This window comes from Nymphalis io, chromosome 15 (genome assembly GCF_905147045.1).
Source record: "Nymphalis io chromosome 15, ilAglIoxx1.1, whole genome shotgun sequence".
Classification (NCBI taxonomy): Eukaryota; Metazoa; Arthropoda; class Insecta; order Lepidoptera; family Nymphalidae; genus Nymphalis; species Nymphalis io.
Window position 1 is genome coordinate 3871315 of NC_065902.1, and position 24267 is coordinate 3895581.

General features: G+C 33.1%; 2 protein-coding genes across 3 annotated transcripts in view; one reads left to right on the forward strand and one right to left on the reverse strand.

The window, feature by feature from the left end:
* Positions 1 to 5624, forward strand: part of LOC126773643 (uncharacterized) — a 102769-nt gene extending 97145 nt beyond the window's left edge. Inside the window, exons 3-4 of the mRNA XM_050494646.1 lie at positions 3071 to 3289; positions 3782 to 5624. Of these exons, the coding sequence (XP_050350603.1) occupies positions 3071 to 3289; positions 3782 to 4885 (1323 nt within the window). The 3' untranslated portion in view covers positions 4886 to 5624. The remainder of the gene's footprint in view (positions 1 to 3070; positions 3290 to 3781) is intronic.
* The window catches only part of LOC126773636 (sec1 family domain-containing protein 2-like), a 157841-nt gene that overhangs the window by 42240 nt on the left and 91334 nt on the right, over positions 1 to 24267 (reverse strand). The window contains exon 10 of one of the 2 annotated variants that reach the window (XR_007669757.1): positions 14170 to 14188. The exons of the other annotated variant lie outside the window; for it this stretch is intronic. The gene's annotated coding sequence lies outside the window, so the exon portion shown is untranslated. Of the gene's footprint in view, positions 1 to 14169; positions 14189 to 24267 lie in introns of those variants that run through there. 2 annotated transcript variants of the gene reach the window in all.

Sequence of the window (24267 nt, forward strand, 5' to 3'; positions counted from 1 at the left end):
ATACAATGATACCAAGTTGATACGACTAAATGGCCCGGCGTGAGGGATTTAAATTCATTTGCAAATCCACGACTGTGGTGCTTTTTTAAAAACTCCTTATTTTTTACAAATATGTATGTGCATATTTAGAAATGCTTATACGCCATTAGGACATTTGGACTCTTCAGTTGCCACCTTTAGCTAATTGTCAAAAAATTTAAAACTTATTAAATATGTGTATATTTAATAAGAAAACACACAAAAATTAACATAAACATTTTCTTTATTTACTTATTCATTATAAATATTTAGTAGGTGGTGGTAGGGCTTTGTGCAAGCTCGTCTGGGTAGGTACTACCCACTCATCAGATATTCTACCGCAAAACAGCAGTTGTTGATATTGTTGTATCCCGGTTTGAAGGGTGAGTGAGCCAGTGTAATTACAGGCATAAAATCTTAGTTCCCAAGGTTGGTGGCGCATTGGCTATGTAAGCGATGGTTGACATTTCTTACAATGCAATGTCTAAGGGCATTGGTGACCACTTACCTTATATACTTACTTACCACTTATCAGGTGGCCCATATGCTCGTACGCCTTCCATTCTATATAAATATAGTGTGTTTCTGTTAGTTTATTAATTGTAGTATACCAATTAATACACAACAAGTCAAGGCGAGATTTTGATCTACAATATATATAATATCATTATAAATCTTTCAGTTTTTTACATAAACATGTAGATTCATAATAATATGAACTGTATATACATAGACACTCTATGTACCGTTATGTAGAATTCACAAAAAATCGAGCACTACTCCATAATGAAAAAACCCCATTAAAACATCGAAATGTTTTTTTCAATTATAATTATAATAAAATATTCGATAATGTATCTAGGACTGCGATTTAAGTGCATATGCCATGAATCTCACGGTTGAATACAAGTCAGCAAGATATTACTTGATTTTAAATTAATACACAGAGTAATCGCGTCATAGAAAATCGTATTCGAGTGCTCGTTTTAAAGGTAAAGTTTAATTAATATCATCAAGTGTCAGATAATCATGCTTGGACATGACCACCGAGGGCGCAAGTGAGGGTTTTAGATTTTGAAGATTGATATTTAGTTGGTTTTGTCTTTCTAAACTGAACTAAGGATAAAAAAAAATCGGATTTATTCTTTAGTCGAAGAAATGGACAATAATCTTACGAATAATACTCATACTTCTATTTACTGCTCTCCCGCGAAATGTTGACAACCGACTTAAAGACATATACTATTTCGTTGCTTGTATTCTTGAAATGTCATAATTATTATGGTCAATGTCGCTTATAACTTTCTTACAACTCACAACCGCCTTCGGCGCTGAGTTTCGAGTTTTACTTATAGAATAGTTATAATAATACAGATACTCATCGATATCAAGTAAAGTAACAGCCTGTGAATGTCCCACTGCTGGGCTACGGCCTTCTCTCCCTTTTTGAGGAGAAGGTTTGGAGCTTATTTCACCACGCTGCTCCAATGCGGGTTAGTGGAATACACATGTGGCAGAATTTCAGTGCAATTAGACATATGCAGAGTTTCTCACGATGTTTTTCTTCACCGTCAAGCACGAGATGAATATAATCACAAATTAAGCACATGAAAAGTCAATAGTGCTTGCCCGGGTTTGAACCCACGATCATCGGTTAAGATTCACGCGTTCTTACCACTGGGCCATCTCAGTTGTGTATGGGATATAAAGTATGTTATATTATATTAATAAAATATTATTATATTATAATAATAAAATATTAAAATGACAGACGTCGTCAATAAACACAAATAACAATATTTCTGGATCTAGAACACACATATATTCATCAGTAAGAGTATTAATAAATATACTAGCAAAATATATAAGAGGGCGCAGTAGGTTCGCGGAGGTACTCACCTCTCGCTGAGGAAAACCACTTCCATCCAAAACCGATTTTCCAGCAAGGTGTTTATTGGCACCGAGAGGTCTCCTCTTATGATAACGCCAGAAAGTGGTGACTGTCGATCAGAGTGTAACGTGCCGTGTCAGATGGTATTAATAAAGACTAGAAAAACAGTCTTAGAAAAAAAAAAACGTATGCAACGTATTTAAAACGTATTTTTTATAATAATTTGATTTTTTAGAATAATCCAACTAGTCGCTATTAATTGATTTAAAATTCATAATTTTATTACAATATGAACGTAACAAAATGGCCGTCAAATTTTGTACAAATAGTTTCTACCAACCTTTCTCGGAGGCTCCTTGAATATTTGATACATTTTTGGCCTTTACACATAACCTCATTTTGACTTCTATTTACGTTACTTACATAGCTTTATTAATTAAAGCATGGATACAACAGACCCCTCGGGACGGCAGCCACTCCTAATTAAAAATTTAAGTTTTATGAAGAATACAAGACAGCGCTTCTTTAACGTTTAAAATTCTGTTTCCACTATATTTCTTTTAAACTGCACCTTGTTTTTATTCTAATTTCAAAACGTTTTTTTTTTAATTAAATGTACATTAAAGAAATTCCATTAAAACCACGAGTTATGTTTTGATTTAGAAAAGTGAAGCCTTGGACAGAGAAATTCCGCAGAAGCGCTTAATTACGTAGATAAACTTTTTATGGAAAACAATTAAGAGCAATGTTTGACTGCTATTTTTAAAAGTTATAGAGCCATTTTTGTGGAAAAGTAAAAAATACAGAGGGCATATATTTGCATAATTACTATATTATATCTTTCTATAATAATATTATATTTTATTTTTCTATAATCTTTGACGTGGTTTTAATAATATTTTAATAAAATTTGAAACAAATGAAATTTCGATATCAATTGTGTTCAAATATTTGTTTTATGTATGTTACATTTTGCTTGTATTTAAAATTAAATGATCTCTATTCACGCAATCAAAAGTAACTCAAAGGATACAAATAATGATAAAGTAGTATTATTTTACACCAGATATTAAAATCTATTCAAAAAGTTTTATTACACAAAAAGTATGATATCGATGTTTTTTTTGATTTATTTATGATATATTGTCATTTTGCCAACAGCCAGCCTCAGCTTCATCCGTGCTATTGGTACACTTGGGAGCAGTGGGTGCGCTGGCCAGTGGAGCGGCGCTGTGCAGTGGGGGAGCTACATGCGCTTGCGGAGCGCTACTTCAAGCACTGCACCCACTTCAGTTGTGGACTGTGTGTGGTCTACATGCTGATCGTGCAGCTGCTATTGCTGCACCATTGCACTATGCGGCTATTGTTTCTGCGAAAAAGGTGATGAAATATTTTTTTTCTTTTATTGCTTTATATTAGCAAAGCAAACATTGTCATCGTGAAAGCTTTTTATATCTGTATTACTTTCCGGGGGAAGAGTTAGTTATCCTATGTCCTTTTCATTACCCCTAAAAAAAATTCATGTCTTCACTTCCCAACTGATCTTTGATTAAGAAGTTAGAATAATCGTAACAAGAAAACAAACAAACTCACTTTCGCACTTATAAAATTAGTAAGGATATTGGATATGGTTGATTTTTTTTATTATCACTCAATACGCGCCGCTTTATTTAACTAAGATATAGTAATGACAAATAACAATTAAAACCGCTGTTACAACCGCTTGATTAATTATCTTATGTATACCATAAATCAAGTGGAATATTTTGTGTAAACTTTTTTGTAACGCAATTATATAGTCAAACATTATAACGTATGTAGTCAAATATTATATTTGGAAAACAATATGTTTTATATGTTGTATAATTACAGGTAATCATCTGCGTTGCTGGCGGTTGGATCGCTCTCGCTGCACTTCTGGCCCCACTGGCAGTAGCTCAGCCACCGTTAGTCTACAGTATCGGTCTCGGAAGCTGTACTCCTGACTGTGGTGCTGGCCCTGCTGCTTTGGGATTCTGTCTTGTCTACGCGTTGCTAACTTTATTATTACCTACCGCGCTCGTTGTCCTTTGCAGTCTCAAAATCTTGCGTATCGCCCGATATCACCGACATAGAATAGCAGCGGCAATATATGAAGTTACATTATCTGCACAAGTCACTGTAACTCATCAACGCAATCCGTTCACTCCTCCACCACCTCCGCGCAGACGGGCTTTATCAGCAGTTCTACAACCTCTCGGATCATTAGCGATCTTGTATTTTCCATACTACTGCGTGTTAATATGGCCAGCTATCGCAGTACCGCCGCAATCTTTAGCTGCTCTAGCAGCTGCTCTTTTAGCTGCAGCTCCACCTGTCAACGGGATTTTATATGGAATTCGAAGTCGAGCTTTCAAAGATTCTCTACGCAACTATAGAAGAAAACGAATGACAAAAAGTGAGGTCACCCAGGAGATTCAAGCAAGAACGCCAAGTGCTTGTGGGTCTAGACGACCTTCTTTATCTGCTGGTTCTGGTTGTATACGACCGCCGACAACTAGACGACTGTCAGATGCAGCGGCAATGGGATCTCGAGGTTCAGAGAGACCTGCACAGCGTGCAGCATCTTGTAACATGCTCCAAGATTCTCAAGAAGACGAAGTTCATAAGCCGCGGACTTCTGCAATTCCTTTGATAAGGGCACCACCACATATTGTTCTCGGTCGAGCGCTCGGACTTGAAGAAGGTATAAGTAGAGAACGCAGACGACGTCAGTCACCTCGAATTACAGTTACTAGGGCAATGTCTGACGAATGCGAATCGCCATCTCGTCGCCCACTTTGTAGACAGCATTCACGATCTAGTGGTGCTCTTTTAGGCACTATGTCTTGTTCTCCTGCCCTCACAGAGAACCTTAATGGCGATAGTGCTGCAGACGAACAGCTCCTTCTCTCTTGGCCTCAACGATCACACGGCATTGGGAACGATGTTCTATAAAACGGGTCTTTTTATTATATATAACGCTATGTAAATTGTTATGTGTAGAAGACAATAAATGTGCGTGCGTTTCAGTCGAATTTCGCTGTTACTAAATTCAATTATTTTTTAAATATTTTGTTAATACTCGACCTTTCCGACCAAACTGTGACCAAATGTTGTTTCCTATCTCTTATTACTCTATCGTAGACGTAATGATTTATCCTACAGGGTTCCTCCATATCGTTAGCTTTATTACAAGCCGAAGTATTCATTTAGTGCGTACTTCTATAAACTCTTCTGTAGTATTCCTTAGGTTTAGAAAGATGTATAAGATTGTTGGATATATTTTTTGTTATTTATTTTCTTATAGATTTCTATGAAGATTGTTATTACAGAGGCTTAAATATATCACTATAATATTTAGATGAAATGAGATTTGCACAGAACTAGTCACTACTATATAAAATGTTACGTTATGTTAGGAAAAACACAATATGCAACGCTTTTATACATTGCCGCCGTCCAGAAGTTGGATTCTACGCCTATAGTGTAGTGCGTAAAGCTTAAGTAGACATTGGGAAGTTAATAGCATTACGTACTCCTCGATATGAGGAGTTTTGGTGATCTCATTATTAAAACAATACATTTATAAAAATATACTTTCCAAAATACTAGGAGACATTTCGAAAAAATACTTGATATATATATATAAAACAATTAGGGAAAGTATGTAAAGATATTAGTGTACGAAGACGATGCGAGCTTCAGTCATTATTTTTACTTAGATATATATACATTCCAGGTGATCAGAAGTGTTGAAATAATAAATGCTTATAATAATAATACAACGTATGTATTTAAATAATCTGATATTTTGATGACATTTTAAAATGTAAATAATTTGTAAAGCTTCTCTTTTGTCTCATAAATGAAAATATATTTGTATTATTAAAAGAGAGTTAAATAAAAAAGAAATGTTTAGAACGATTTTAGTCAAAGGGCTTTTCTAGCTAGAAGCACTTTTGATGTTTGTATTGAAAATTTAAATAGATAATTGTGAAATATTTTGATCGTAGAGTTTATTAATTGTATCTATGGAATATAATTGTCGTTGTTTAATCTCAAATATTTAAGGTACTTATCAAAATTGTTATTCTAGTCAAAAAGCTGTTGTGTTAAAATAAAGTCTATGAGATTAAATAAAAAGACGCTAAAATATTTTGAAATTTTATTTAGTACCCGAATTAGTTTTTTTATTAAAATAAAAAGAACAAAATATACTTTACAAATTTAAAGCAAAAACACGCCTTCTAAAAGATTGTCCTGTAGCATTATTATATATCGTTGTCTTTAATACTACCGCATTATGTTTGGTATTTTTTTCTAGCCACCAAAATTACGTTTTTACGAACATTACATACATAGGTTGCGTTACATGTTTTTTTTAGATAATTTGAATATTTCTATGAGTTTGTACTCTTTTTAGCTTTAAAAACAACAACAACAAAAAATACAAATCATGTACATTTATTGAATAAATAAAACACATTTTCTACAGTTGAACATATTTGACATTGATCACATCATCGAGACTTTCCTTTTGACATCGAATTCATTTGAATCTATGCTGAGGTGATGTTGCGTTCAATTGACAGTTTATTTGATTGACAGCTTAAGCAGGAGATTATTGATGTGAAACATTCATTACGGAGTGACGGCAAACAGCAAACGCTCTGTTCCGAACCGGAATAAATTTCTAATTATTTTTTTATCCGAATTTATACTAAATATTTAATTATTATTTTTGTTTAAATTTAAAAGACAACACAATCTTTAGAAACAAGATTTATATAGTTTTTTATTTCTTTTTCTGGGAATTAGTTTAAGGTTTTTCTTCATTCATAATGGATTGAAAAATGCCGAGATGGCCCAGTGGTAAGAACATGTGAATCGTAACCGATGATCGTGGGTTCAAACCCGGGCAAGCACCACTGAATTTTCATGTGCTTAATTTGTGATTATAATTCATCTCGTGCTTTACGGTGAAGGAAAACATCGTGAGGAAACCTGCATGTGTCTAATTTCACTGAAATTCTGCCACATGTGTATTCCACCAACCCGCATTGGAGCAGCGTGGTGGAATAAGCTCCAAACCTTCTCCTCAAAAAGAGGAGAGGAGGCCTTTAGCCCAGCAGTGGGACATTCACAGGCTGTTACGGTTACGGTAATGGATTAAACCGTATAGACGTTCCTATTGGTTACACGCGCGACTACAGCGCCACATGCGTTGAACCATACTCTTCTCGTCGATATCCGAACTGACCGGTCGATATTTTACGCACTCTCAGTGACTTCTATCATCATATATATAAGTGTGGACGACACTACCTGGTTTCTTTAGCAACTGGTAACCTATGGAAGACGTATAAATAGGTGGTCTAAAGACGTGTCTTTACTGGGCCCAGTTTACGTAAGCTAGTGGTATTGGAGGTACTCGTAGGTTGCTTAGGCTCAACTTCCTATTGTACGTTACACGCTGTCTTATGCCGTGACGACCCCTCTTCGCCGCCAATGTCTATTCCCTTGTGAGTGCGCGGCGTCTATATCATATACTTCGTTACTATGTAGTATTACAATAATAAGAAAAATATATTAAGTTTATTAAGGTAGGTATCCTTTTTTATATATTTTATAACATATTTCTTATTTTATTGGTATATTTTATTCTATTTTTTTATATCTATCAATTTCGATGTTCAACATCTGCCGGGCGTCCCGCGACGGCCCCTTTTTTATCTTTTCCTACATTTTCTATTCAAGTTGAACTCTATAAGAACTTTTGAATATTCATTGAGCAAGATTATTTCAACGTTAAGCTACGGGCAAAACAATTTCGTGTATCCTACAGTATAATCAAAGACTAATGATTCCAGGAACCGTTACATATTAACAGACATACACTATTAAGTTATTTTTTTATTTAAAAAAAAAGTTGTTTTTCGTTATTGTATAATCTATGGATCAAGGCATCTATGAACTCATAATTCGTTTTATCACTTATTTTATTATATAGTCGACTTATGCAGTAATTAGTATCCATGAAAGCTATGTCAGTTTTATTGTACTATATAGAAAGTTTTAATTAGCTATAAGACAATGATAATAAAATTTGTCATCCAAAGTTGCCAGTTATAATAATTCGATTTACGATAGCGTAGGAGCTTAATACTTTCAATATTATACCTATTTTTATTAAAAACGAAACAGGGCCTTCTATTACGGTGATGGTTCAGATCCTTCCAACAACTTTTTGTATTAGGTCGGCGGACTGGCTTATGAGCCACCCGATTGTAAATGGTAGCCACTCCTTACATCGCCAATGCATTACCAATCTTGGAAACTAAGATGTTATGTCCCATGTACCTGTAATTACAGTGGCTCACTCACCCTTCAAACCGAAAGAACAATATTAAGTATTGCTGCTTGGCCGTAGTATATATATAATGAGTGAGGGATAACTACCCAGACGGGCTTGCACAAAGTCTTACCAAGAATATTCAAATAGGCTTCCAAACACGAGGACACAGTATGTCTCGCCTTAATTTTTACCCGCCATTGCTTAAGATCACATATACAATCCATGCGGAAATGAATTGTATGTGATAAAAAATATAAAAATAATTTTACATTCACGCACGATACTGTTACACATTTATTGTTTGTAAACAATAATACATAATGAAGTTTTACTACTGCAATCCCAATGAAGTGATAAAACATAGTTTACATAACGGAGTCAAATTTGCGATACGTCCCGTGTAGCCGTTGTTGGCAGAGTTCCTACTGAGCTCGTAAATCGAATTTACTTCGACCGGAAATGTCACACGTAAGCTTATAAATGGAAAAATAATATAATACGAACAGAATGCACATTTTCGTGTCATGATATACACTAATGTATCATGAAAAAATAGTATAATTTTAATTATTCACATTTTAAATAGCGAAAGTGAGTTTGTTTAATTAAATAAAATGGTTTATTTCAGTAAATTAACAATATTTGGCGAGTTTTAGGCAGGAGTCAGAACAAAAGTGTTTGTTTGTTTGTTTATTTGTTACGCTTTCACGTCCTAGCTGCTTAACCGATCAACATGAAATGTTGCACATACGTTTACAGGCGTAAACAAAGGGACATAGAGTACCTGATATGCAGATGAAAGGTAGGATAAATGTACCCCACTCCCCTTAATTGAGTAATCGGAAACAAGTTAAATTATAAGTTTTCCATAGGGGAAAATTCAATATCTAATTAATTATTTATTAATACCTGTACAAAATGTATTTTACTATGAAAATAGTAGATATTAGGATTATCTCTCCTTTTAAGCAATATTGTAAAGAGCCTTTTATATTTTATCTGAATCCGATTGTAATTTTAATTAAAAGGACTTCTGAGTGTTTATGTAATGTATTTATTTGACTAACAATAGTTAATTTTCATGTTATGTGAATGTCTCTCTTTTCGTCCCAAAACATGTAATAATAACCTGTAAATATCCAACTGGGCTTCGGGAAGTCTGCATTTGTTTTATTTCGCTGATATTCAGCCACATATGTAACCAACAAGCTTTAGAGCATGGTGAGATAAGCTCCCAAACTTCTCATCCTCTATCACTTTTTTTTTACTTTACTTTTTGAAATTTTCTCGTGGTGCCTTTTGATGTGGTTTCATCCAAGTCACTTCAACTAATTTCAGTTAATTAGCAATTTTGTCGTCTCTCTTGAAAATATTCAACGTTTGGATCTTTGACGGTGCATAATTTATATTAATGCATGCTGAACGTCAAATGTTTAACAACGGTGTGCATAAGTAAGTATGTTTGCCATTTTTATAGTAAAAAAGCAGATTAACAGAAAGTGGATGCCTACAAAGTAAGTTAATCATTTTCACATTGCTAACGTGCTGTCTACTATATGATCTGAATCGCCAATCAATTGTGTCTAAAAATATACTGACTAATATAATTAGTGAGTCAGTGTAATTGTAATTTTTAGGTTATTTATTTAATTTTGGAGAAAGTTCAAGTACGTCCTGCGTTTCTATCCGGTTCTTCATTGGTTATATGATCGACGCGTGTTGTTTATGCTTTTCATTCGTTATCAGTTTGATCGATGTGAATAATTTAAATTTTCTAGATAGATAGATCCCTCAGCTGTTCCATATTTTAAGGTATATCATACTTTTGCGACATGGCGTTTTTCAAAGAATCGGGAAACTTCAATATTCATAACAATTATATCATACATATCATTATATATATATATATATATAATGATATGTATGATATATATATATATATATATATATATATGTCGCGGATTCAAATGGATTGTCATGTAAATGGCCACCATTGTCGTCCAACATGTTGATTTTATTATATCAGTCAGTGCGTACATCCGGCTCTGGCGCTGTCCTGAGAGCAAGAGACCAAAAATCCAAGTGTGTCACTCAACAAACGATCACGCGCACTACTGACGGATACACCATCATATTTCTTACTTCTATCATTCGGCTGTACAATAAAATAGGCACCCATCTTACATTGTCACAACTTGACGTCTGACAACCAACCAACCTATATGACATAGATCACTTTGTGTGGTGTTGCTATTCTGATAAGTGACGTCGTATACCCGCTTAAATTTATTATTTCTGACATATATTAATCAGTATTTTAGTAATATTAGAAGATATAAAAAACAAGCAGTATCTGTATTCATACAGAGTAGACTATTATGATTTTTTATTAGCACTTGTTTTTAAATTACAAATTATTGTACTTGTTTAATTTTTTCATTCGACTAAGGGCAACAGAATATGCTTTATGGAACAATGAAAAAAAAAGTTATAAACAAAACTATATTTTATTAGTATTATTATATAATTACATTTATTACAAAATGATAGTACAGGCGGTCTTATCGTTAAGAGATCGAATTATTCCAGACAACCTTTGGATAAAGAATATGAGATTGATAAATCGGTAAGGTAAGGTATAGTTCTAAAAACTATAGAAAAAAATGTATATAATGACATATTTATGTAGATATACATAGGGTAATATGGCAGCACACACTTGCCAAATTAACTTAACTAATAAGCTCGCTTAATTGTCCATAATAATACTGCACTTAGATTATGAGTAAAAAAGCCACGTTCTGCTCGCTTCTGTGCCACCACTGAAAATGTTTACTTTTTTAAAACGGAACTGACTACAATATGCATAGAAATTGTATTTCGACGCTTAAAACCGTTGCAAACTGATTACTTTTTTTTAAATTTTGTATACATATACCTATATTAAGAATACTTTTAATAATATATTTATATGTTTTAAAGACATAATTTTACGGAAACATACGCAAAAGGATAACGAATATTAACGGGCATTGAATAAGGATTAGGGCAGCACTCACTCGGGAACTATAAGTAGTTCATTATTAATTAATTCTAAAGATTTACATAATCTATAAGACTCTGAAATTTAAATTATAAATCATGCATTTTTACTGGTGGTAGGGCTTTGTGCAAGCTCGTCTGGGTAGGTACCACCCACTCATCAGATATTCTACCGCAAAACAGCAATACTTGATATTGTTGTGTTCCGGTTTGAAGGGTGAGTGAGCCAGTGTAATTACAGGCACAAGGGACATAAAATCTTAGTTCCCAAGGTTGGTGGCGCATTGGATATGTAAGCGATGGGTGACATTTCTTACAATGCCAATGTCTAAGAGCGTTGGTGACCACTTACCATCAGGTGGCCCATATGCTCGTCCGCCTTCCTAATCTATAAAAAAAAAAAAATGCTTTTCGTATATTAATACAAAATCGTAAGCTTTATATTTAATATTTATATATAATATATTTATACTTTATACTTAGACATTTAATTTTACTAAACTTTTCCTAAAATATAACTAAGAGTTTAAGTAGAATAAGTACCGCAAGTAAGTAAGAGTTTAGTAGAACAAGTCCAGCAGTGGGATCTGAACAGAATATTTACTGTTTACTATCTTACCAGACTTTAGACAACTCAAGGGGCAACTATTTTTAAGTATAACGGGTAAAATTTTAGTTAAAATTGAGAAAGTGCAAGTATGAATAGCAGGCACGGCGTTGTTAAAATCTTTTCGACACGTGTCGATGCAACAACAAAAGCCAAAGCTGTGCAGTTAAATTAACTGGGTGCAAAATAACGAGCGCCGTATTTACAGACGCCCAGATCAAAGAAGCTGTAAATATTGCGGTGGAGCTGTGAAACACAACATTGAAGCGATATAGCAACTATTTTAATCTGCGTAATTCTTAGGATACAGTGTAAACTCCATGTAACGCCACTCGATTTAACGACAAACTCCCTAAAGCGACGAAATCACTCGACTTTGGTTGTTTTAGCTTGTTTTCCATACAATGATACACTCTAAGTAGCATTACGACAAAAATATTTCCGTAACAGCCTGTGAATGTCCCACTGCTGGGCTAAAGGCCTCCTCTCCTCTTTTTGAGGAGAAGGTTTGGAGCTTATTCCACCACGCTGCTCCAATGCGGGTTGGTAGAATTCACATGTGGCAGAATTTCAGTGAAATTAGACACATGCAGGTTTCCTCACGATGTTTTCCTTCACCGTAAAGCACGAGATGAATTATAATCACAAATTAAGCACATGAAAATTCAGTGGTGCTTGCCCGGGTTTGAACCCACGATCATCGGTTAAGATTCACGCGTTCTTACCACAGGGCCATCTCGGCCCTGTGGTAAGAACGCGTGGTAAAAATATTTCAATACTAAGTAATAAACAGTACTTTCCAAGTTGCCCAAATTAGTAAGAACTGCAGCTGTGTACATTGACAACAACAAAAGATTGTTGCTTTATTATCTAGCCCGCAATAAACAAAATTCAATAAGCGTTGTTATCTAGTTAAATTATTTGTCGGCGAGACTGTGGTGCCGTAATTGATTTAGACTATTGAATTTGAGACGAGAGTGATAGCAGACTTTTGTTGTTATTACATTCTGGCGGAACGTCAAACGGACAGCCATTTATCGTGGTTGGACGCTGGATTGCCGTTAATTTTAATTACGTTTGAATTATAACATGAGATGGATTTAACTAATATCTCTACTGATACGCCTATATATTATTAATGTTTGTTGTTTGTAAATTTTATATTTGATTAGTAAATAATATTATAATATTGATTTTTCTTCTCATCATTTAACGACAACTCACTCACTTTCTCAATAACGACATAAAACGCACTGTCCCTTCAGTGTCGTTATATGAAGTTTACACTGTATTTTTATTTAACGGTCGTTAGAACAAATTTTCTAAACGTTAATTTAATTTATGCAAAGTCAAAATATATAACATTCAAGAATAATTTTAACGTAAAGCTTAGGTTTAGCTTAGGGTTAGGCATTTAGATTCTACCGAGAATAGCTAGCAAGAAACTCAGTGCCCTCTTTTTCATCAATCAAAAATATGCTTGTTATATTTATGTACAATTTTATATCTCCTATATGAACATTAACGAATACTAATTCCGAGCTTATCGACTATATAATCCTGTGCAGAATAACATTAATACGTATTTCGTAATTGTTATATCAATCAAGACCATTTAATTGTTATTTGAAATGTGTAGAATCTCTTTATAGTGATATATATAAGAAAAAAAGGTAAAAGATTATTTCATTATGATCAGAGCGAACAGACATACAGACAGACAAAACGATGGGCTTATTAATGGCACATACTTCTCCGTCAATTAAGATGCGAAGAGCGTAATTATTATTTTCAAGGAGCTAATTTTACCGACGTTTTGAATAGGTAATATTGTTTTCAGTGGGCGGTAGACGTGTCTGGACTATTTTATTTTTCATCCATAACCGACGTCACAAAGTTTTATCGTTTACTAGCTATAAAGGTTGACATAAAAGAAGTACAAAGTAAAAATCTAATATTTTTGGCCGGAACGTACCCAGGCGTACACATTTGATATACGTACCTTATATATAAAAAAAGGCGAGATGGCCCAGTGGGAAGAACGCGCGAATCTTAACCGATGAACGTGGATTCAAACCCGGGCAAGCACCTCTGAATTTACATGTGCTTAATTTCTGTTTATAATTCATCCCGTGCTTTTCGGTGAAGGAAAACATCGTGAGGAAACCTGCATGTGTCTAATTTCATCGAAATTCTGCCACATGTGTATTCCACCAACCCGCACTGGAGCAGCGTGGTGGAATAAGCTCCAAACCTTCTCCTCAAAAAAAAAAAAGGGAGAGGGGAGCTTAGCCCAGCAGTGGGACATTTTACAGGCTGTTACTGTTACTGTACCTTATATTTGGTTGTCTATGCCTTTTGCATACGCAAAACTCATAGACGACCAACATACAAATATTATTGTTTAAATATGTATACAGAGTTGATATAAACACTATTTTAATCAGTAAGAAACAATGCCACACACATATTTTTTCATAGATAGTAAGAGTACTTTAAAACATAGCCTGAAATCGTCAAATATACATTTATGTATGTGTGTATACATCACACAGATATTATGAATGTGTTAATATAACAATATATAATACTCAAAATACATTAAGCAATTACTTATTATAATTTTATTATAAAAATAGGACTCTTAAGACAACAATATAAATTTTTACAAGATAATTATATGCAGTACAATCAGACTAACTACAATTAGGAAAACCGAGAAATTATTTTTAAACTTTAATTCTTCTTAGACACCGCAGTAATTACTGCCAGTACTTCAAAACACACCACATTTGCCATCGCTGAGCCCCCAGTGAACACGAAGTAGCACTTGTACTTGTAGGATACAAGGACTCGATGTGGAATGAGATAGTTAGTGTAGATGTATTCCTTGTTGGGCGCGAGTGGACAAGGCGCGCTTTTTGAGGTGTCGGTATGCTTCACCTGAGTGCACGCGAGCGCGTCCGGCCACGCCGACGAAATGCAATGGCAGACCAGCGATTATAGCGTAGACAAAAACAATTACACAGAGTTTTTATAACATGATCTTATTAGTTCAGTAGCAGCCAGCAAGTCGCAAGTTGTACATTCCCACGCAATACCTTGGAGAGCAGATAAAATTGTTGATTCTGCGCCAAAACTCTTTCCGGGAACGGCGAAGTTGCCGTCCTATCAGATCATGCATTGATTGCTTCCATCGGAAATGAATGCACTTGTCTTCATGTCCCGCGCAGTTGGCTAGTTCCTTATCTGATTGGACGCCGTGGCAAAATCGGTCACGAGAACAGGTTAAGGTCTCCTCTACTCTTGAGGGAAAGCTTAATAGCAGGCTGGTCCAATACGGCTCAGTATACGAATACACATGAAGCAGCATTCAGACAAGATGAATAAACACAAACAAAGCGTAAATATTCGTTCACTGACAACAAAATTCATATCATGGTAAGGGAATTAAAATTATAATTAGTTACATTTTTTAAAACCATTGTTAATAATTATTGTATTAATTATAAATAGTCAGGTATATGTAAACAATAAAATTGGATCTAATCTTTGAACTTGTACTGAAACACAAATGATTAACATAAAGAATATAAGTAATCCTTAACAAAAAAGATTTATTTTTTTACGTCATATCACACAATAAACTTCATATTCATTTGGCGGTCATTGCTTTTCAGGCTCTATTCGTTTATAAATTGCATTTTTAGTGTCTGATTAAGCTTAAACTGAGGTTTATTTAAAAATAAACGAAATAAATATGTAGCCGGCGGCTGACCTATAAAGCCTACAGAGCAAATATAAACAAGGAAACAGGCTAGTGGGGCATCCAATATTACTAGTCTTACAACAAGGACGGTAGCAAAATTCGACCCTTTTTAATTTTTGTGCAAATTTTACGTATTCAAGTAAAACTTTAAGCAATAAGCTCGCAGTGATATAAACAGCGACGAAAATAATCAAGTATATTACTAACTAGTTGACTTCGAAATAGAAAGGGCATTCGGCTGGTTTTTTTTTATATATAGTACGATATCGTCAATTGTAAGCCTTTGTATTGATGGTTCTTCTTCTATTAACAATAAAGAATACAAATAAATAACATTTGACGATTAAACATTTTTTTTTAAAATACAGATAAACTATGGCAATCCGAATAAATTGACATTCACCGTCCTAATTGAATGCTTAGTATCGTCCACATGCTCCGTCTTGCCTGCGCAATTAAATTGTCACTTGTAAATTGCACTGTCCAAACATAACAAAGGACGGAACACGAAATAGTGGTCCTACACTACAAGTATGCTCGCGCAAAACTCATTATGTTTTGAGTGCTGTAGTGTAAAGTATGCTGGTCGCATTTCTGAAATACTTTAGAATAGAAGAGGTTTTTTATTAGGTTAATTTAATTATAACAGGATTCACAGATATATTAAAGTAATGATTTGGCAATTGGCCCACGCCTTCGCCCGCGTCATCATCGAAAATCCGTATAAACGCGATAAAAAGGGCAAAATATATTAATTTTGTCATAATTTAGCTTTGATAAAGCGTGAAGAAATATTAGACATAACATTATTATTGCGATTATTATTATTATAGTAATTAATTATAAATGGGTATACTGAATATTGTAATGTCTCCTTATATACAATATTAGATGTAGTATTTCCATTTGCAAGAACAACAATGTCTTTGGCATGACTTACACTTGAATATGCTGCATATATTTGCCCATGGATAAAGCAGTAGCAATTAATAGAAAAAAAATTACAACCGTTTTTATCTAATGTAATGTATTATAAGTGAGGATAAAAATAAACAATTTAATACAAACTTTATTAAACTCTAAGGAATAGGTAACCTTAAAAGTAAAAACTTAAAAGTAATAATCTATAAAATTTAAAACAAAAATATTACTTAAGAAGTTAAGACTAATACAATGAAATTACAACCTAGTTAATAATGGCAACCTAAAGCTACCAAGTATTTAATATTATCAATTTAAATTATATACAATAAGACGATACGACAGAATGACGACGACGTAATTTTGACAAAACGCTAATGTTCATAATATGTATGGCAGAAGGTCACTCTACTCCAAAAAATTCGCATTTGTGATTCAGAAATTGACGTATTTAGCACACCGCCATCTATGGGCTAATGGCCGCAATATATATTTTAACAACAAAAATACGTACATTTTTATAACTTTTGATAAACCTACCCGATTTTGATGAAATAAAAGACTAAAATACTTAATATAATAATTCAGTTATATTGATTTTGTAATTTTTAGCCGTTTCAGAGATTAGCCCAGACAAAAAAATATGTTTTGGTTTTGATATCTCGTAAATAGTCATATTAACTTTAAAAGATGCAGTTATATCATTAAATCACAGACAGACACTTCTTTTTTATTTATTTCTATAGATTGTGTCATGTTGCAGTTTTATTGGACGGTAGCGCGGCTTGGAATAAAAGAGTAAAGAGGACTTTGCTCTGGAGTGGGACACACGAGGCTGATAATAATGTAAGTAAATCGTAGTTAAAGATAAATATGTACACTAATATTCAACATGATAGCTTTAACAGGCGCGCTTTAAGCTTGCGGGAGCTATCGTGGGACCGTCCTCACGGGCTTACCTGCGCACACTGATTTGAACATGTATGCTCGCAGGCAAGCAAAGCAAAAAAAAAATTGTAATCGTGCTTCCTTTCATCGTTCACTTTTAGAAGATTTTATTTCTTAGATGTAGACATAGCTTCGACAGTTAGTATATGTGGGTCCAATCTTTCAAGTTGAACTGGTTAAAATTCAATAAAGAAACACTTTTGGTACCGGTGACTAAGCTACCAAGGTTAATAAATTTTATCCTTCTTAGTATATTAATAAAGTATACGTTTGTTTATAAATAGTTTTAATTTTATTAATAGTTACATAAAATTGTTTTTCTCATAATAAAGCAATCAATTATTTTAAAGATTATAATATATCTTAAATATTATAAATATATCTTTTGAATAAAATGCTATCATAGAAGATATTTTTAAATTAAAAGTAAATCATTTCTAAACTCTGAACCGACTTCATTTTGCACTTAAAAACAAAAATGTTTCCGAACTTCCAATCACCTGTAAAGCTTATCAAATATGTGACAATTACTGGCCTCTATTAGCTGCGCGCCTCCAATGACGTTACGTTGAGGTAATGGCACATTTAGGTAATGGCACTCAATATTGGGTTACTTTTCAACGTTGACGATACCTTCCTGCACAGATTATCATTGGATATACGATATTCGTTGCTTGTTATCCAAATAACGCTAAAATTGTTAAATGAAATTACTTTCGACAGTATACAGAGTCTATTTTCGTTTAGTATGATAGAATTATTATGCCAACCACAACATAAACACGACAAAGCATTGTTGTATGACGACAATATAAGTGGCTATTATTTTTCCAAGCTTTAAGAGTCATTTTAAAAATGATTATCTTATTATTTTCCGTTTTAATTAAAATCCTTACAGTATTGTAATTTTCATTTAAAGATTCTCTTCTGTGCGACAGATGAATCGAATTAAAGATTATTTTTTCTAAATATACCTAATAATGATTATGTGACTTATCTATAAAAGATGTATGTAGGTACATCGTCGCCAATTTGCTTTTGATATTTTGAAATTGAATTTAAGTTGTAAATTAAACAATTTTATGTAAAGATTTATATAATTCAATCAACAGCCAATCATTGTCCACTGCTGAACATAGACCTCTCCGAAGGTGCACCAAAGCTCCCTGTCCTCCGCCTTCCGCATCCAGTTGGTGCCCGCCACCTTTTTAAGGTCATCGGTCCACCTGGCTGGAGGGCGCCCTACGCTGCTGTTGCCGCTTTATATAATTATTCATTATTATTTATTTATAAATATATATATAATTATTCTGTACATAATATGTGTGTCTCACTGAATTCCTCCTAAGCGTCTAAACCGATTTTGAAAATTAAACTAAAATCACTTTTTTGACGACTCGACATAACATGACACCAAAAACCTTCCGGAATAATTTCACAATATAACTTAACACTGCTTAAAAAGTAAATATTGTAATAAAAGTTTATTATAACTACTAGTCTTCGCTCTGTGATCGAAATACGACGATTAAGTTACATTCGACACACACATTATTGAAAATTTTAAGAAACTATTTATGTATTTGTAAATATTGAACATATTTTCTCTAACCTTATTTCCAAAAAAAAGTGATAGCACTATAACTCATACTGACCGGCAGCGCACTATTTTGTCTTTGCCTATATATTTCGTTGATCACGTGACTTACGTAATTAACGAAAGACGAACTATGATAATTGTCTATTTCTAAAGGATCAAACCATTTTATATTTATAAGAAACAATGTCTGGTTTCTCAATAAATATCTAATAGAAAACTTAGACAAGTTACGAGTTAGAGTCGAGGATAACTTAAAAAGTAAGTTGACGTAATTCTACTATTTTATATATTCCCTTGTTGAATGTCAATATTGTTAGGTTTGCCCTCAGGGATTTTAAATGCCAAGGTTTTTAAGCAATCAATTTGTTTGTAATACATTTTATACATATTTTATTATAAGTTAACATAAAAAATAGGTTCCTATTAACTCCTTTTCTTACAGAATGTTGTACCAAATATATAAAGATGTATTTAAAAAACGAGTCATTGACTCGTTATTATATTTTGGTTATTTTTATTTTGGTCAGCTTTAATTGTAAAGCCGTCCAAAATAAAAATTGCCTATATATATATATATATATGACCATCATATTTAAATCAATTCGCATAAACCAAAGTTGTGTTATCACCTCCTTTTTTGAAGTTGGTTAAAAAAACATTTGAATTCCAATTTATTTTTATTCGAACTATTTAATTTATATATGTTAACTTAATCTTTATATACAATATATTCATTATTGTTGTGAAATCCTACCTCCAAACATGACATAAGATTATGTAAAGAAAAAAATACATGACATAAAATGTCATTTCTATTACTACGAATAATCTTAGGATTGATAAAAGATTCGTGTCTAGCGAGAAAACAAAGTGTTTAATTTAAAACTGTTGCGTAATTACATTTACCATCTGATCCAATTACTCGCTTGTTAGTTGCTTCAAAAATTGATTACGCTATCCGCTGAGAATAAATTATTATTAACCGCAGTCTTAAGAAGAAAATACATGATGATAAGTTAAAGTTACAAATAAATCTTTATTAATATTTTTTTTAAAGAATAGAAATGCGGACGAGCATATGAGACACCTAATGGTAAGTGGTCACCAGACATTAGCGTCGTGAGAAATGTTAACCATCGCTTACATAGCCAATGCGCCACCAACCTTGGAAACTAAGATGCTATGTCCCTTGTGCCTGTAATTACATTGGCTCACTCATCCCTCAAACCGGAACACAACAATACCAAGTACTGCTGTTTATATACACAACTTTGACATTGAATTGACCCGATTTCATCGGTCGAGATCTTGAATAATCTATATCATGGATTCAAGAAAAAAATTGCGTTTTTAATGTCGGTCGGAAATAATTGTTGGAACGAATTTGGAAGTAAAATTAAAGTTTATATAAATAATTAAGCGGATTAGTGTTTTATTATAAACAATTTATATTTATTATTCAATAAATTTTTGTAGTGCATAATATATCACTATAGTGATCAAGTGCACTCGAGTTTTCGGGCACACTCGTGCACTATAGTATATCCTGCGCAGTTGGCTAGTCTTCCTTGAATATGCCCACCATGGTCGAAATAAGTCAAGAGGACATAATCGTCACCAATGCCAGATGACTACATCACTTGGTCGCAAGTATCCTTGGAAACTAAGATGTTATATTCCTTGTGCCTGAAGTTTCATTAGTTTCTCACTCGCCCTTCCAACCGAAACAGTAATACTAAGTATTGCTGTTTAACGATAGCATAATATGTGATAAATGGGTGATGCCTACCCATACGGGCTTGCACAAAGCTCACCACCACGTAAAATACAGTTTAGGTTTGAACCTTGACATAGGCTACTTTCAATGGAAAATTTTTAGAATCCACGATAAAAATAAGTGTCTGACCTTTCAAATACATATTCGTAATTAACCATGACTTCATTAGCGCACCTGTTTAAAATATGAAGCATGTTTATGATTCGCAACGATAGCTTATGGGGTATAACTCATGAAAAAGAAGTCGTTACTAACGCCGCGAAAAACATTTTAATATCTAGTACCCGCGGGCATGTCGTAATGTTACACATCTTATGATAATACGTCAGCTTTCTGTGGTATCGACCACAGAAAGCACATTAAAATGTCTTCGTAAAACTAAAAATACATAGACTAGTAAAAGCTTAGCAACATTCAGCCAAATTTTACAAAGTTTTTTACATGATTATGATGAAGAAAACCATAACTGTAAAATTTATGTAAGTTTTATTATTTATTTAAAAATAAAGAAATATTTTTTTTAATTTAAAATAACTTTAAATAGTTCTATTGAGTATTCTCTTGCGAAATCTATTTCTAGTGACATTTTCGCTCGTCAAAAATGGAATAGACCTTTCAACTGTGTTTCCCGCCGTTTTTGTAATTGGAGCACGTCACTAGAGCGAATGTGTTTTGAATTTGAAACTATTATAAGAGGAAATTGATACCTATTTATACAGACATACTCGGCTGTTTTTGTTTGTCAGTATCTAACTTATTCAGAATAAAATCAATTTGTTTTATTAAAAATCAATTAAAATTCTATGTTAAATAGAAAGTAATTCGGTCGTATTTTTTTCAAAAATATATTTTTATTCTTTTTGGATGTTTTAAAACAAATATCACAATCATTTCTTGTACTAAATACCAAGTATATTTTACAATTCCTCACTCCCATTTTTATTCTAAATTATGTAACAGCTATTTAATAATAATGCATACTTGTTCTTCATTTCAAATAAACCAGTAGAATGTCACTTCGGGTACATAGTAATATCAATTTGTATTTTTTAAATATAGACATTTATTATGGCAAAGATTCGAATGATACTGATATGCAAGTTTACAGTCCAATTAATGCCTTTAATGATATTATGGAAGTTAATAGTTATACAGGAAGCTCAATTTATAACTATAATTTTCATTTCATTTTGTTAATACTTTGTTTTGTAAGTGAATCTTAATACGCTTAATATTTTAAATTTAAAACCAACATATTACCTTTGGATTGTAACTTTTTTATATTTTCTGCTTTGGTATTATAAGCTTGAAATTCAAACAAAAGAGAAATTATAATAAAACAGTACCGACTGAGTACATTACAATAATGACTGCAGTGAAATCATTGGCTCAAGAGATAGAGATAGAGCAATGCATATTATTATTATATTGCCTTTACAACAAGTCTCCGATGTGTGCTGTTCAAAATACATTTTCTTACTGAATTCCTCGTTGTAAATACACGTTATAATTTTAAGTATATTACCTTGGAGTTATACGAGTCATTGGGTAATGACTCTTATAAATCCAGCTTTAATATCAATCATTTAAATAAAGTTACTTAAATAATTGATTTTAAAATTTGTTTAATACGTTAAATGAACGTGGAACCTATTTACTTTTTAAATAAAGTCTATATTATATCAAAGATTTATAATAAATAAAGAAGATATATAATGTTTATGTACTAAGGTATCAGGCGTCAGTTTGCTCATTCAATATTAACCTAACGCAATAGACTTCTCGAGAGTGGGCAGAAGATTTTCTCTCTAGAGAAATTAGATCGCTAGATATTTTTATTCAATACAAGAAGTAAATAGCTTTTTTATAGTTTGACTTAACTTTATAAGTTGTTTACGAAAACTTTAATGGTATTGCATTGACATTTGCCTAAAAATATTAAGCGATGCAATAGTAGGAATTCCTAATATAAAGATAAAGATCTTAAAAAGTTATTGTTTTATTTATTTATATCAATGTATATGTAGTAGGTACATATCACAATCCGCACTACTATGGCTAGCAAAGATTAGCAATGTTACGCATAGATATAGTTTAGTCGATGTTTAGTTAAACACTGATTTCTCTTTCTATCATTATTGATTTCACATTAGAAAGAATAAGACACAACATTGCTTAACTAATAAACTCAAAACAATATTTAAGTAAGTAAGGGTAATTTACAATTTTGGCATTATAAATTTTTTTGGTCGAGTGCAAGTTCTTTTAATGAATTGAACCCAAAAATTCAAGCAAATTTATACAAAGGTGGTTAATAAATTTGAATTTTCTTTAAATCGAATTTTTTTATGTAAGAGGGAGCAGACGAGCAGGAGGCTAATCTGGTAGAAAATTACTACCACCGTCCATGGAGTGCATACCTGCAAGCCCTCGGGTGTTGCAGATGGCAACACCCGAGGGCTTGCAGGTACGTTGCCGAATGGACTGGTAGATAGATATTGACAATCCTTTGTAATTGGTGATGTAATTGATCTTAAGTTTGCCTCTTACCATCATTAGAGCCGACTACCATCACATTAGATAAATGAGTGGGGCACTTAGTACCACTTCACATATTTGTCTTCCACCTCTGGGAAAAGGTAAAAAGGGAAAATACACACCCTTAAATGACCCCACCATCTAACATCCACGGGCAGATGCATCATTGACATAGCCATTTATGTTATTTCTTCCCATCAACAACTCTGGCAGATATTTAAATAACTATATTACATACGGTTTTTGTAATTATATTTTCTGTAAGGAACTCATTTTCTATAGATAAAAGTTCTTTGACACTCCGACATTTCGAAAGAACTTTTTCAAGATCCTTTGTATGATGTTGAACGGAAGATGTCTCTTACAGAAAGATTATCCCTTTGATTGCGTTTTCAATAATTGATTTCTTTTGTTTATATATATACGCTTTGCAATTCACAAGAAAACTTGCTAGATCTATTTACTTAATGTTGTTAAGTTTCCTGATTATTATTTAAAATAAGATTTTTTTAAGCGCTCAAATTGTAGTTGTGTTAAAGAGAGTTCTCATCAATCATTCGCGCCTAATAATCCGAAACTAGCATTACATTAGTAAATACTTCAAGACGAACATTGCAGTGTGCACATGTGTCATGTAACATCTTTGAATATTACAGGCGCCCATATATAATGTCAGAACTTCGAACATTACAGTGCGCACATGTGTAATGACACAACTTCGAACATCGTAGTGCGCATACTTGTCATGTTGCAACTTCGACATTACAATGCGCACAAGTG